General features: G+C 31.8%; 2 protein-coding genes across 3 annotated transcripts in view; both read left to right on the plus strand.

The window, feature by feature from the left end:
* The window catches only part of LOC139482641 (B-cell lymphoma 6 protein-like), a 109,342-nt gene that overhangs the window by 79,005 nt on the left and 12,989 nt on the right, over positions 1–17,348 (plus strand). The window contains exon 5 of one of the 2 annotated variants that reach the window (XM_071266623.1): positions 26–1,349. The exons of the other annotated variant lie outside the window; for it this stretch is intronic. Coding sequence (XP_071122724.1) covers positions 26–282 — 257 coding nt within the window. The 3' untranslated portion in view covers positions 283–1,349. Of the gene's footprint in view, positions 1–25; positions 1,350–17,348 lie in introns of those variants that run through there. 2 annotated transcript variants of the gene reach the window in all.
* On the plus strand, positions 7,910–16,134 carry LOC139482645 (uncharacterized). Its single transcript, XM_071266633.1, has 6 exons — positions 7,910–9,005; positions 10,171–10,207; positions 11,147–11,313; positions 13,595–13,699; positions 15,106–15,288; positions 15,862–16,134. Exons 2-6 carry the CDS (start codon positions 10,205–10,207, stop codon positions 16,067–16,069), a joined length of 666 nt encoding a protein of 221 aa, XP_071122734.1. The 5' UTR covers positions 7,910–9,005; positions 10,171–10,204; the 3' UTR covers positions 16,070–16,134.

Below are 17,348 nucleotides of genomic sequence, written 5' to 3' on the forward strand. Positions count from 1 at the left end.
AATGAAAATAATCTTTCTTTTGCAGATGGTTTACTGGACCCTGGTATCATGTCAGTACCTATGTCTACAGATCATACATCAGTGCTGGTAGATGGTAACCACAAGCGATGCCACTACTGTATCAAGATTGGTGCCAAGACTAAGAATGGATGGGACATATTCACCAGATATAAATGCAGGTTGTGTAACATACCACTTTGTCGTGGAAGTAGGAAGTGTTTTTATTTGTATCATGCAGCTCTGTATCATAAAGGTGTTTTTCCCGGTAACCAGGATGTCTGATTGTTACATGCAGCTCTGTATCATAAAGGTGTTTCTCCCGGTAAACAGGATGTCTGATTGAATCATGCAGCTCAGTATCATAAAGGTGTTTCTCCCGGTAACCAGGATGTCTGATTGTTACATGCAGCTCTGTATCATAAAGGTGTTTCTCCCGGTAACCAGGATGTCTGATTGTTACATGCAGCTCTGTATCATAAAGGTGTTTCTCACGGTAATCAGGATGTCTGAGGCAGCATGCTTTTTCAAATATATAGACTTAAACTTCTGATGTTTTTTTTTGTAATTGTGATATATTTGACTGTGTGAGTGAGCATTATAAGAAATATGTTTCTAACGGAGAATACTCCTACTGCATTTTGAATATTGCAATGTTTTTCATCCATTCGATTCATTAGTAGTTTTTGTTTAACCTGCAAGAAACATATTTTTCAAGTTCATGATCTATGATATAAATTTTTGATTAATGTACATATTATTAGAGACAGTTTCTACTTTATTTACGTCACGTGAAACCATTATATGACCGTTGATAAGATTAAATCCGAATGAAGAAGTTTTTTTTCCATGCTTATTACATTCTTTAGTTGTAACAAAAGTAGTTAAAGTGCGTCTGTTTAATTTCGAAGTGATAATGAAAATGATTCCAATTTTTAGAACTTTCCGCAATCGCAACCATTGGATTTAGAACCCACGCCCCTTCCGTTTTGTTTCCTCTCACACTGAATGACCAAAACTGTAATTGAACTGACGCAGTGACATATATATTGTTTGTCTTGAAAATAAAAAAAGGACCTACAAAGTTTATCTATTATTCTTAAAGTAGGTGATGAATATCATTTCTTGTTTGATTATACATTTTTTCCAATAAAACGGAAAGAAAAAAAAGTATGTTTACCTTTTAATCGCATTACCAAACATAATATTGAAAGTTTAATGAGTGTGAAATTCTGACTTTTACGATGTTATTTTCACGGTTGCTAAGTCTTTCACTATTACGGTGACAAAGGCTTTTCTTTAATATGTATTACTTCTTGTATAAATGTTAATGAATAAATGTTATGAACGCATTAATTTGTTACTTAGTAATATTTGAATATTAATGTGTTCTCCTGTTGGGGTCGGTGAAAAATATTAACTTGAAACTTTGCTAGAATAAACCATAGAATTATTACATCTATGAATAAACTAATCTTGTTTATCCGGAAATATATAATCTGAAGTTTTTATTCAAAAGTTGAAAATGCTGGAAAGGGATGTGAAATATACGTTACATATAGCAAGATATAAGTGGTAATTTCATACAGCAGACATCTAACATGTAATTTGAAACTTACAAATGTTGTAATCAGTTAAATCCTATTTAGCTTTAAAGTTTATACAAGATATCCATATCCATATTGCCGTGTAAAATATATTTTTCTTTCTATCTCTAATATGTCAAAACTATTTGTCATTCAAGAGGTTTATAGAAACATTCGCTAAAATCCTTGCATATATGAAAACAATCTATTTGAGAAAAAACTTAAGGAAATTTTATTTGGAGTTTTCTATACTGCAATATTATTCACAGTTTTATTGATGATTGTCACGAATATAAGCTTTTCATATCCTTAGACATGTTAAAGAGATTAAACTCATAAAACATTGTCGGTGGTTATTTCTATGAATTTCAAGTTAAAATTCGATAATCAAATGGCAGTAATTTATACTTTTAGAGAAGGATAACACAAATTGTAGAACCAGCATCAATTAAACAATTACTAGTAACAAAAAGCAACAATAAAACATTAAACAAACTGTTTATTTGATATTATTTGAATTATGGCCATTCAATCCCAAAAGGCAACTACTAGTGAGCTGTCCTCACCTCCTGTAATTCATTTTCAACATTATCAATATCTTATCTTACTGCATAAGTAGCCCTTCTTATTGAAGGAGTCATGATGTCTATACTCTTATCCTACTTCATAAGTAGCCCTTCTTTTAGAAGGAGTCATGATGTCTATACTCTTATCTTACTTCATAGTATGAAATTCAAAACAGTGTGGCTGTGGCCATTGATTGACACATTAAATTCATCCATTGACTGGGACAATTTACGTGAACGTTTGTCTGTAACGACCACTGTTCACGACGTACCTACGATAGACATTTAAACTGTGGGGTCACCAAAGGTTTCTTAACGCCTTTAATTATAAAGTAATTCGAAAAAATAATCAGGAATAATTTTTATGTTTCGATTTTTATAATTGGTATAAATCAAAACATCGTGTTATTTCTGATTAATTTTTTAGAATTACTTTATTGAGGTGTTGAGAACCTTTGGTGACCCCATAGTTTAAGTGTCTTTAAAAAGTACATAGTGATCAGTGGTCTTAACATACAAACGTTCACCTAAATTGTCCCAGTCAATGGATGAATTTAATGTGTCAATCAATGGCCACAGCCACACTGTTTTGAATTTCATTCTAAGTAGTCCTTCTAAAAGAAGGAGTCATGATGTCTTCACACCCGTTTAGCTCCACTTGGAAATTCACACACCCTCATCGAGTATGTTGGTAGGCACTTCAATGAATAGTGAATGTTGAGTCAAGAACAATGCTCAATGTGACCAAGGTTATCTGCTTGATTCCATCTTTCTACCATTTGGGAGAGCAAGGAAATATTACTACGAAACTACTCCTTTCTATATGAGACATTAATCGTCCGAAGGATTGTGCAATACACCCATTATAATGCTTCCTTTTACCTTATTTTATTGAGTTCGTGTCATTGATTCCCTGTCATATTCTGTATGTGCCTGTCCTCGGACCTTGTAATTCAGTGATTGTTTTTTGTGTGTGTAGTACTATTTGATTTAGGACAGCTTTTCTTTCGGGAAAATGCAGATACAAATATGTTTGTATATATGAGTAGGTTTTTAAGAATTTCTAGTTTGAAAGTAACTTGATGCACAAGATCAATTATTTATCTCATTTGAACAATATTTTACGGCATTTGAATTTGAGTATTGAAAAGGATTGTTAGGATTTCTTTTGTGATGAATCTCTTATATAGTATTTAGCTTTGATATTAGACAGACATTATGAAATAAACTACTGTCGCGTTTGATGTCTATTAATAAACGTTTATTTTTTTTTTTATATAAAAAAGACCGTTAGTTTTCTTGTTTAAATTGTTTTACATTGTAATTGCGGGGCCTTTTATAGCTGACTATGCAGTATAGGCTTTACTCATTGTTGAAGGCCGTACGGTGACCTACAGTTGATAATTTCTGTGTCATTTTGGTCTTTTGTGGACAGTTGTATCATTGGAAATCATACCACATCTTCTTTTTTATGTATATTTGGAATCAAGGTTAAGGTACTATAGGAAACATATGCGATAAAAAAAAATATTCTCGGTTTCTGTTTAAAAAATATTGACAAACATGCATGTAAGGTAAACCTATAATAATATTTCAGCATGTATCAAATAAAGTAAATATTTGTTAACTTCGATATTACATCATTGTACTTTAATTGTTTGATTCATAATCATATTAATGAATAACAAATAAGAACATGCTTCCTTGTAATGTTTTCCTACATACATGATGTCACATAAATTACATACTTTTAAAAAATTAATGTAAAACTATTGACAAAAATGTTTTTGAATAATGTGTCTACGTGATTTGTGAATCAGTTTCAATGAAGAAAATATCGGCTTACAACTTGCTCATTATGCCAATGTTTTTAATGATGTTGTCGATTTCAATGAGCGTAATCTATATATTTCATAGATACAATGATTTGATTGATTAACTTGGCTGTACCTTAAAATTTTTAAAAACGGTATTTCACATCCTTAATTTTACGGTAATATTGCACTAAGAGCGGAAATCATTTTGTGATCCGTGTAAACTGTCCCAGGTTAGGGGAGGATTGGGATCCCGCTAACATGTTTAACCCCGCCTCATTATTTATTTATGTGCCTGTATAAGTCAGGAGCTTGTAATTCAGTGGTTGTCGTTTGTTTATGTGTAACATATTTGTTTTTCGTTCATTTTTTTTTACATAAATAAGGCCGTTAGTTTTCTCGTTTGAATTGTTTTACATTGTCTTATCGGGGTCTATTATAGCTGACTATGCGGTATGGGCTCTGCTCATTGTTGAAGGCCGTACGGTGACCTATAGTTGTTAATGTCTGTGTCATTTTGGTCTTTTGTAGATAGTTGTATTAGCAATTATACCACCTCTTCTTTTTTTTTTTATATCATCGAACCTTTCAACAAACTTATTAGTATGGGTTATCTCTTCAATGTTGTAATTATATCTTTGAATATAGTTTACATTGTCACCAATACCGATTTTTTCATTAGCAAATTAAATCACAAAATTTGTATTCATTTCAAAATGATGTATAGAGACACACCGACGTTCTTTTTTTTTTTTTTTTTTTTTTATCTATAAAGAGGTCAAATCCTAATTATCCTACTGCCTGTCGATATATTTGTTTTCAGCAATGCACAAGTCATTTCTTCTATGACTGTCCATGACGTTAAAATACTAAATCCATGGGATATGATTTAGTTAATTTTAGTCTCTGATTAGATATAGGAAGATGTGGTATGAGTGCCAATGAGACAACTCCCCTTCCAAGTAACACTTTATAAAAGTATACCATTATAGGTCAAGGTACGGCCTTCAACACGGAGCAGTGGCTCACACTGAACATCAAGCTAAAAAGGGTCCCAAAAATTACTAGTGTAAAACCATTCAAACGGGAAAACCAACGGTCTAATCTATATTAAAAGGAGAACCACATATGAACTACATAAACAGACGACAAATACTGTACATCAGATTCCTGACGTAGAACAGGTGCAAACATTTGCACCGGAATTGAACGTTGTAATGGTACCAAACCTTCTACCTTAACTAAAATAATAGTATTACATCACAACATAGAAGGACACACTGTAAAATATCAATCGGAAGGCTTAACACAATCAATAAACGAAAATTAACACACTATAAACGAATAAATTTGATCTGTGATACGTGGATGCAAGTACATAGTTAATAAAAATTATAAGAGATAAATAATTAAGGTCAAAAGTAAATAAACATGTTTAAACAACGTTAAAGTATGATACCTCTTTGAAATGTTAAACAATTTTTAGAAAATCATCACTTTTGAAAAAAACCTGCGTCATATTATACACAGATAAATGAAAATAATTTTGTTGTTAAGTTTACTTCTTCTTCTGTGTGTATTAAATCTTCCGTTTAGGAATACCAAGAAATTTCTTTAATATCAATTAAACTAATCTTACACTAGGTACATATGGGGTGAATATCAACAATAAAACTATACAATTAGTGCTAGAATAAACTTCCTGCACAGGTGCAAGACCAGTATTTAAGGAGAAATGAAATAATTTTGATGTTCATTGTATGAAAACGTGAACATTTGTAGTAATTCCAAATAATCAAAGCTGGTAGATAGACAAGATCCATGTTTATATTAAATACCAAAAAAAAGCATTACAAATAGTATCAATTGGTCAAATTAACAAGAAAGTACGATTTGAGAGTACTCGCAGTTACTGACAGCTAGTTAAAAGCCCAAACAATTAATAATAAAAAAAACGTGCATCGGAGACTAAAATCAACTAAAACACATCCCAGGGATTTAGTATTTTAACGTCATGAACAGTCAAAGAAGACATGACTTGTGCAATTCCAAAAATAAATATATCGACAGGTAGTAGGATAGTTAGGAGTGACTAATTCTTTATTCTTTATAGATACAAATGAGCGTGTGTGTGTCTCTATACATCCTGTTTGAAGAGAAAATACAAATTTAGTTTGATAATGACAAAATCGATATTAGTGCCAATGTAAACTATATTCAGAGATCTAACTACTGCAATTGTAAACATTGCACAGCGGTATAATACTGTTTCTTTAATTATTAATCCCTTATTTTATTTATTGATTTTGTATTTATATTGTATCATAGATCAAATCTATTCGTTTACTGTATGATCACTTGTTTTAATATCCTTTTGTTTGAGTTAAGCCATTTTAATTGATAGTAAATTTACAGTGTGTCTTTCTATGTTGTGATGTTACACTATTGTTTCAGAGAAGGATGAAGGTTGATACCTCTTAAAACGTTTAAACCCGATGCAATTGTTTGCACCTGTTTTTAGTCAGGAATTTGATGTTCAGTAGTTTGTTTATGTGGTTCATAAATACTTTTCGTTTCTTGTTTTTGATATAAAGATAAGACCTTTGGTTATCCCATTTGAATGGTTTTACACTAGTCATTTTTTGGGCCCTTTATAGCTTCCAGTTCGGTGTGAGCCAGGCTTCGTGTTGAAAGACCGTACTTAGACCTATAACAGTTTTTTTTTATTGATTCTGACTTTGAAGGGGGAGTTGTCTCATTGGCACTCATACTACATCTTCTTATATTTTATTACTGTTACGTTATTAAGTCAGCGTTTGCGTTACCACAAATCATTTAAAACCTTTACTTAATTCTTCAATAGATAAAAGTATTTGGTTTGTAAGTTTGCCTGTACCAGTAGAAAAGTTATAACAAATGGTATAGCACATCTAATTTTTTATAAAAAGCCCGGAAATGCAGATTCGATCGATCGTGGTAAGCTAATTGCTCTATTAATTAAATAAAGCCAACAGTACTATACCGCTGTTCGAAACTCATAAATTGATAGAAAAAAACCCAAACAAATCCGGGTTACAAACTACAACTGAGGGAAACGCAATAAAATAAGAGAACAACGACACAACATTAAAATGTAACACACACAGAAACGAACCGATTTTTATTAGAATTTTAATAATATTTTAATTGGTATAGATATTGTTTTTGTTATCAATAACTAATTATATTCATATATATATATTTATATGCACATTCACGTTTCTGCAATCTGTCGGCACCTGTTTTTATGCTTTTCGTTGACTTTCAAATGCCTAGCTTGGGTTCTTTAAAGGAACATGCATAAATGCAATTTTGACTAACTTATAATCATATTATAAAAGCAACATATTGTGTGTAGGAAAACATATCAAGGAAGCAATTTCTTAATTTTATTATATGTACATAATTTAAACTATCAAAGTACAAGTCTGTGTTAAAGAACTTTTATCAAGCATTGATACATACTGAAATATCAATATAATTTTACCTTACATGTATATTAACTTTGATAACATTAAAATAGAATCCAAAATAATAATTTCAACTGTTATCTGTAGTCATCATTGATTCAAAATATTTGTTTTCGGTTGTTGGGCATAAGCTGTTAAATTCATATTCACTTCTTTTTGTTTTAATTATAAAATACTTAAAAGTATATCCAAAGTTATCTAAAAAGAAAAATTAACAATGTATTGGTGATAATATGTATCAGCAACTTGTAGTCTAGATGCAATCTAATTAACCATTAAAATGATCTCTAAAGATCGCCGCTGATCATATCGCTCGAAATAAACATCAAATGAAAAAAACCAGGTGCGAGTAAGCACAATTAGATTTTCAAGATCTGCTTGATTTCATTTAATGTGTTGAGATATCTAAGTCCTCGTCTTTCCCTGTATAAGAATGGTTTGTTTGAGCTGGAACTAAGTTTCAACCTTTTTTCACTTTCATGTTTACATTTTTTTAAGGCAATCCTTAGCATGAGTTGTATCGATCCCTATTCAACTGATTTTTATTGTTTTTTTCTTCATATGTTTGTTCTGATACGTCACTGTCCCAGGTTAGGGAAGGGCGCCCGCTAACATGTTTAACCGGCCTGCCACATTTTGTATGTGTCTGTTCCAAGTCAGTAGCCTATGATAAAAAAAATTAAATCATTTTTTAGTATATGATTTGTTTTCTGTATGTTTATAATAATGCTGAATAATATTTTCGATATTTGTAAAGTTGATAGATACAAGGTTTGGATGTGTGAACTACTGAAATAAATCAAGAAAGGTAATTCACGTTCTAATCGGGAAATCCAGACTAACGGTGTAACATAAATCATGCATTTGTTTTACCTATCATAAAGGGATCACAATCTCTAGAGAAATTTCTTTACTTTGTTTTTGTTATTCCCGACAAAATTCCTGTATCTTAATAGAATATAGCAACAAACGACAATAATCCAACCCTAACCCTGAACAGTGGTTTAAAAGTACAAAATAAGAATAAACTATACAATACCGTTAAAACGGCTCAACTCATCAGATCAATACAAAGCAAAAAACAAACCCTTAAAAACCACAGATATACAAAGATATAAAAAACGGATCTGAAAACACTCGCATCTACTGTACGTTCGCAGCAAAAATCAACTGATAAAATAATCGTGTTTTTTAATTGCTAAGCGGAATGATACTGGACTATTTATCTTATTTTGATGATAATTGGGATGTTTTCATCCGTCGAATTAATGGTTCCTTCTTTTCATTAGTGTATTTTAGAATAGAAGATATAAATAGTACATGCAAAATTTATTAAAATTAGCTACCATAATAAATGTTAGTTACAACATTATAATTAACATGCTGACATAAGCAATATTCAAAACAAGATGTAACAGCTTCAACATCATACCACGCATTACGTAGATGTACAGTATATATACCTGGTAATATTTTATCAGTTCTTAAAGAAAAGAGGAACATAGAACGACTAACATTGAAATTCCAGTAAAGGTTTGTAATATTTTAATGTTTGTTAAATGTTAAACATGCATAATTTTTGTAATAATAGTTTATTAGTACAAATCTTACTGCACATTACTGATCGAATAAATGTTCTCATTAAATAAGACTTTAAAAAAGAGAGAATTGAAGATATCAATTCCTTATTTTAGCTCAAGAAAAATATTTGTATAGAACCATACTGATGCCAACAACAAATTTCTCCAACAATATCTGATCAAACAGAATTGTTACAGAATTTTCTCTTACAAAAGTTTTGAAACAATTTTGTAAAGACCTTCATATGTACTGACGATAGCTACGCATGCAACGAACCACTTCTTAGTGAGAGCTTGCTTTTAACATATACAAGTGAACTTTAGATAAATAAAATTATAGAAACTACAAATCCATTGAGACAGATTAACGATTTCAGACTAGGATATTTAGATACGTGCTTATCATCCCATTCCGATTGCTCAGCATTGAAACACCCCTACGCTTAATCGTATGGCATTAACAGATCTCAATAGATGCGTTACGATGTTGCATGTATACACTGTACGGGCTTTCTAAACAGAGGTATGAGGAAAAGACGACTGAAATCAACATGACATACTATTAACGGTCACTATTAAGATTTGTTTGTGTCTGAACTCACTATTCCGCGGTCTTGGGTCTTATGATATCAGACCAGTCGTTTGATGTTATAATTTATCGATCATGTTTTAAAGCCGTTCTGTTACATTTGAATGACTTAGAGTTGCATTGCGGGTGAAGCGTGAATAGTGGTAGACGCATACCGTTTCCAAAAACCTAAACTTGCTTCTTTTTAAGCATGTAACAGAACCACCTGTGACCTACTCTGATAGATGGTGGCCCTCTATGTCCATCATTATACCGCATGTGGATAGATTAAGATACAAGGTGTCACTAGTCATCAGTCATGGGACTCTATGATACATAGTTGCTGAGAGTTGATTTTCCGATTTTTTTTTAATGTAAATTGAAGACAGAGAATTAGGATCAACAAAAAAGTTAATCAAATAAAAAAACAAACAAATAATGGCACTATGTGAATTATTGGTCATAAGTTCGTAAATAAAATCAAATAGAAATTTCATATTGTATATATATTTGTTTGAGTGTAATAAAAATGTGTACTTTTTCATTTTAGCTACTTCATATTATTTGAAGTCCTCGTCGCAAATATGGTAAGTCTTTTTCAAAATATTTTTTTCTCTTTTTACATTTATTACATTAAAAAGTCATTATTCATTTTAAAATGGTTTAAAACGATTTAATGAACATGCATATATCACAATTCCAGCTGAAGTTTACATAACTGAAGATGTTTTAGAATAAAATTTCTGTATATTCGAAAAGGAAACAGTAAATAGTTACATTGTTGAACAGTCATTAGACGGTCCACTATCAGCACATTGACAGTAATGCTAGTCTCAACAAGATTTGGATATGGAAATATTAAACAGTTTCAGAATATCTTTAATTGTTGTTTATGTTAACTTAATTTCATTGCATGTCAAAAGTAGGTAAAAGTAAAATTACAAATAAAACTATCACAGAATGATAATGTCTTCATCATTTAAACCAATTTTATTGTCACTGACAGAAATAGCGCCAACAGAATTATTTTACTAAGCTTACCTATCCATAAGAAGCAAAGTTGAACATTGATTAATTCGGCCTTTGCTTTCTGTTCCTTTGAGTCATTAAGCTTCAAATGTATATACATTTTAATACATCCCTAACATTCAAATGTCTACGTTTGAAAGTTCCATATGATTGTAAATCAAGAAAAGCGCTTAGGACGTACGAAATCTATAGTGTTATTTTCAAATACACATTATGTACATAAGTTGAAAGTCTGAAAACCCTACTCTAATAGAACTTAAGCTTACCTCCAGAAGAAAATTTAGAAACAATTTAGGAAATAACGTTAGAATGGTAACTGGAGTAATCGTTATAAGGAAAAGCTGCATTTAAGATGATTTTATAATAGACCACCTCTACAGCAAACATGGGTTTTACACGGAAACTCTTTTAGTCAAATAAATATCTTTTTATATGAAATCAATAACATATTCATATTTCATCTATTTAACGAAATATCATTGTTCTAACTTGTTTAGAGGCTGTACATCACATTATGCTTGGTGATTATTGGTGTATTCGCCGCAGAAGTTCAAGCACAAGATCACCCTATTTCTAATCAGAGATGCTACCAACCAAGAGAATATTCTGAACCAGCATTGGTTCAAGTGAGCTCGCGATCGAGACAGTCTAGCGTATATCCATCGTAGGTACATTCTAACTAGTGAAAATCGTGTATAAAGATCACAATCAGCCGATAGAGAGGAATAATCTCGGCCAATTGTTTAATTAATATATATTTATGCCACTCAATCGTAACAAAAGAAACACAAATTAGAGCCGAGGCACTCTCCCTGAACAATGTTCATTGACGAAATAACTATGCATACATATTTGGTATCATATGATAATTTACTTACAACTAGTGATACGTATTAATCCATATTGTTCAAATGTATGTCATTAAAATTTGGAACTATTTTACTTGACAAAAAAAGTAACACATCAGTCCAAAGATAGAGATAGTTTTAAGTGCAAAAAAACATCACATTCTGTTTATGGCTTTCCAAATCCTGTCGTTAAACTAAATTCAGATTATTAAACACTTCGCAGATATTACCTTACCAACACAAGTAGTGGGTTCAGTTGCTCAGGCAAGGGAATCATTTTCTGCTCCACGCGTATAATCTGTCTTCGTTTTCGTAATACGTAAAAATAAGTCCCATGCGAATAATGTTATAGTGAAGAAGGGACGGGATTTGTACTCTGGCGAATTAACTGTACTCGTGATCATCTGCGATCGACAAGGATAGTTTTTATTAATCACCTAAATTTATTTTGCTGGCCGTAAAATGTCAATACAGATTACTTCAACTTTACATTTAAAGATCCTAGATTCAACGAATATTCTTTATCAATCAACTGAATATATATTCTTGGCCTCAAAATGTCAATACAGATTACTTCAACTTTTCATTTAAAGATCCTAGACCTTGTTCACACTAGCATTTTTTTTTATCGATCTAATTTGAATCGATCTAAATAAAACCGGTTAGCATTCACATTATTGTTAATCATATCGATCTCTATCGGTCTAATATGAACCACTGCGTTCACACTACAATTAAAAACGCAATCGATCCAACCTTTTTGTCCGTAAAACTGTAAACACTGTAGAAATAGAACTGATTTATCAAATTAATGTGCTGATACACTGATACACACACTTAGGGAAAAAAATTGGATAAAGTTATTGTTTCTCTTGAATCACAATTTAAAATTTTGATACTGGTGTTATTGCAGTTTTCTTTAATTTTGAAAAATAATAACTGTAGCAACGAAGTTACAACACGACGCCGGAAATACTGCGGTACTGCAAAGAAAAAAAAAACCACATAAGAAAAGAAAAATCAGATTTCGCAAATCTATGCTATGGCGAAGACAACATGTTTACAGTTTGTTTTAAAGGTCTTTTAACAGAGAAATATGAGTTAAACAACGAACCTCTTAGCTAGTTCTGCCGCTATACGTTATTTTCGACTCAATCGTACTAGTTAAAACCGATCTCTGCGTTCACATCTAAAGTCAGATCGGTTTACTTTAGATCGATTCAAACTAAACTACCTCTTTTGGTGTTTTAGTTTAGACCGATTGAAGATCGATTCAATGCGTTCACATTAGCCCTTAAACCGATCTAAAGTGAACCGGTCTAGTTTAAATCGATAAAAATGTCCTAGTGTGAACGGGGTCTTAGATTCAACGAATATTCTTTATCAATCAACTGAATATATATTGTTGGCCTCAAAATGTCAATACAGATTACTTCAACTTTAAATTTAAAGATCTTAGATTCGACGAATATTCTTTATCAATCAACAGAAAATATATTGCTGGCCATAAAATGTAAAAACAAAGAATGACTTCAACTTTTACATTTAAGTATCCTAGATTCAAAAGCTTCCTTGTAAAATGCCAGCTTAATAAATGCATACCTGGAAAAAAGTCTTAACCACAGGATCAGCTGAGAATAATATTACTTAAACGGTGTCTTTTATTCATACGTATAAAAAGAGATTAATGGTATGGTATACGTAATTGAACAGTTACTTAACAACAACAAATCCAAGAGACAAAAGAGAGTACCATACAGTCTTAAAAAAAAAAGAGTCTATGCAAAAAGTGAAGCTTTAAAAATCATAAAATATTGCGACAGATAGAGGGATAACATATTAGCAGCCTAATAATCTAAGTAAAAAGTAACGCTAAGATGAGACAAGACCACTTCTCAGAAGGGGATTGAAAAATGGCATGAACAATTAGTGTTCTAAATCTTAATCGCCCATTGTTTAAATTTCGGTGGTGAATCAACAAAGCGTGATTATAACGATGTACACTATAAAGTACAGGAAAACACTAAACTTTATAATATTTAACTATTTGAATCAATATAGCTTTTTACTTATACCTCTCTTCATCTGTATTTCCAGCGCTGCTATTAGAAGTGCAATAAGTAGGTCATCCAGCACAACCAGACTTCAGCTTCAAAAGGAAGTAGCTCGTGCAAATACTGTTTATGAGAGATACAGCGTCAGGTACTTTTAAAAAAAAGTCATGCAAAATATTCGTGAAATTATATAAAAAAATATTGTACACAATTATATATTTTTTTTACATACTCATGTAATTAGTAGATCGTTTTTATTAACGATATATTTGATATTTCTTCGTTCAAGTTGCTTTTTATTTTAGAATAATTTCTTTGAATCATGAATCTGATCAACCTTTTTTATACGACTGCTGACAGAAAGTAAAACTTAAAATGTAGTAAATTACTAAAACAACTATATATTGTGAATAAAAATATGAAGTCCGTGTTTGATATTTTCAAATCATCAATCTGATTTTGATTTTTCTGTGTTTAAACGCCACTTTTAAGCACTCTATTTCGTGGCGTCTATTTTCTTATTGGTTGAGGAATCTGAAGTGCAAAAAAGTGTGTGTTCGGAGAAATCCATTGACCTGCGATAGGAGAACTGACCATACTTGTCAATTAAGGTTCATCGGGACTATTCGACTGCGCAAAATTTTACGCATGAATTACCATGCACACGTAAAGTTTGAGTCGCAAATTCAGTATTTTTTTATTTGATATATTGATTGATTAAAAATGTTAAATTATTGTATTTTTGTCACTAAAAACTATTATCGTTATTATGTGTATCTGTGAAAGGCTCAAAATGACATTTCTCCAATCCCCCCCCCCCCACCAAAAAAAAAATGTTGGCATTTAATGCAAACTGTTTGTTTTCCATATCGGTAACATTTTTTTTTATTTACCTTGTTTTGGAAGCTATATTTCAGCTTTTTTTTTAATTACAGACACTTTTTTTTATTTTCCGATAAAAATATGCCAACTCCTCTTTTTCCCTATCATTTCATTTCATTGAAAAATGGTCCCTTTTACATACCTGTTTAAAAGTAATATTTTGAGCTTAAATGGTCCGTGACCCCCTATTTTTTTCTCGACCAATTTGATTCACCCTCTATGAAGATTAAAATAACAACAAATACAGAACTTCTGATAGAAACTTCGAATAGGCCCGAGTCAACTTAAGATTGAAGTCGAATAAACTCGCACGAGCGGGGTTCGTACTCACAACCTCCGCTGACTTTAGTGATTACAGAAGTAACTACATAGACAAATCGGCCACCTCAAAATGATCGAGGAACATACGTGGTTCGTTTCTTTTTTATGATCTGACCTAAGCGAGAACCACATGAGAAAACGGACATTATTTTTTTTCTTCATCAAATCCTCAATTTGATCTTTTTGTACTGTGTAAATCGCACAATTCAACCTCCCAAACAGTACTTACTGTCGCGTTATATATTCTAATGTCAAATATATTGAATACTTACAACAAAAAATTTTCAGCTTATTATGCCAATGTGATTGTATTAAATTAACCACAAATACATGTTTATATAAAATTTTCAGAACTGCTGATGTTAAGCCTGCTGCAAGATTTGTTTCCAATACACTATTCAATTTCTGGAGTGATACGTGCCCATCATATACTAGGTACTATTACTTTCCAAGATGGTCCATTTGGTACAGAGGACGAACATGCTGGGTGTTATCTAATTGGCATCATTTACGTGGTAGATATACTGGCTGCAGGTAAGTAGTACATATTATAAAATGTATTTTTTTTTGTAATAAATACACGATTATGTTTAAAAAAACTTATTTTAAACACAGAATTTTCTGAATAATTACACAAAAAAAATGTGCTTCACAACATGTTAATCTTTGATAGGCAGAAGATACAAAAGGGGTATAAATACTAGTAAGTTAGAGACAAACTGACAACGCAAAGTACAAAACGGAGAAAAAACGATCAAAAGACAACAAAAAACCATCATGGGAAAACTTAAGACTGAGCAACACAAACTCTGTCAAAACCCGGAGGTGATCGTAGGTGGTCCAGCAGGCTGCACAGATTCTTTACAGACATTGCAAATGCACATAATGTTTTAAGTATAAAAGAACTGCTAAACAATTACGTTACAAAAATGGTAAATTGTTCTTTATCATAATGTTTATACATAGCTGTCATGGTTCAAATGCACATTTCAACAAAATCTCAAAGTTGTAAGGTTATTATTGTTTTTACGTTTGATGAAGCACGAGACATCAAATGATATGTTTGACATATCAAAATTAACATGTATCTTGTGTTTTGTTTTTTAGAAGTAGGAGTTGCTCAGGAGTCTATACATTTTACCCGTGGATCACAGCCTGCAGACAAACTACATATAAGACATATTTTTATTATATCTGGTGTCATCAGTATGGTTTGGTTCGAAGATATGTAAGACTGCCGCAATGTTGCTCATGTATGAGGCTGCTTTGCCCTTGGCTCCACCACACAAACCCAGCACCAGGGGCACCAGGATAAAATCCTGCGTGTGCATATCAACCACATAACTTTATGTGATTGAAGTAATAAATACATAAAATTTGTATGTTATTTTTATCTTTTTTTAAGATTTTCCCGTATCCCCAATGGAATTTAACTCCATGAAACCTTTAACAAAATAATTATATACAAAAGCACGCAAATGCAGCAATTAATTTTGTTTGATATACCGCTGGGAATATCAGTTCCAAACTCCGTACAGTGATCGTTTCCGTTCCTGAACTATTGTCCTGTACTGCATTAGTGTAGAGTAGTATGCGGTTCGGAGCTGGAACTGCCAGGGAGTTTGTATCAGTTCCACATAAATACCATGTGTCATGTCTAGATGATGTTTCGAAAATGAGATTGAATATAAATATAAGAAGATGTGGTATAATTACCAATGTGACCACTTTTCACCAGACACAAAATGCCACAGAAGTTTACAATTATAGATCGCCTTTCACAATGAGCACAAACTATAAAAATCCGTTGAAACGAGCTTAATTCATCAATTCGATAAAAGACGGGAAAACAAGTTACAAAAACACACAGACCGGGTGTGGCAGGATATTGATACCCCCCCCCCCCTAAACGGATATAAAGATATAAAGAACAGGAGTCAGTATGATATTAGTATACTGATTTGTTCATGACTTACAGTCTAAGTAGTTAGTTTTTTTTTATGAAACCCACTCCTTATCTGAGAGTACTGATTGCTATTGTCAGCTAGTTAATATCCAATAACAACTAAAAACAAAATCATGTATCTTAGACTTTATGTCAAAATGTTTATGTTGTATACTAATTCAAATGAGCGTTAGAACAATTTCGGAAAATATTTGAATCACTGTCAAATATTAAATGTATACATGTATAAGTAATTCAAAAGGTCATTTTTGAATGAATTTGACAATTAAAAACATTTATGAGTTAAAAGTGCATTTATGGATGTTCCTTCTCAGGGAACGGTTATTTACTCAAGCCAGGCATTGTAAATTCAGGGGATTGTAAAAATGTAGAAATGTGAAGAGGTATTGGAATTTGACGCGACTGACATACAAGTGAGAGGTTTAGCTAGCTATCAAACCAGGTTCAATCCACCATTTTCTACATAAGAAAATGCCTGTACCAAGCGAGAAATATGACATTTGTTATCCATTCGTTAAATCTGCTTTATCTTTTGATCTTGCCGTTTTATTAGGGACTTCCTGTTGTGAATTTTCTTCGGAGTTCCGTATTTTTGTGATTTAACTTTTTTTCTAAAAGAACACTAAAC

Source organism: Mytilus edulis, chromosome 7 (assembly GCF_963676685.1).
Source record: "Mytilus edulis chromosome 7, xbMytEdul2.2, whole genome shotgun sequence".
Lineage (NCBI taxonomy): Eukaryota > Metazoa > Mollusca > Bivalvia > Mytilida > Mytilidae > Mytilus > Mytilus edulis.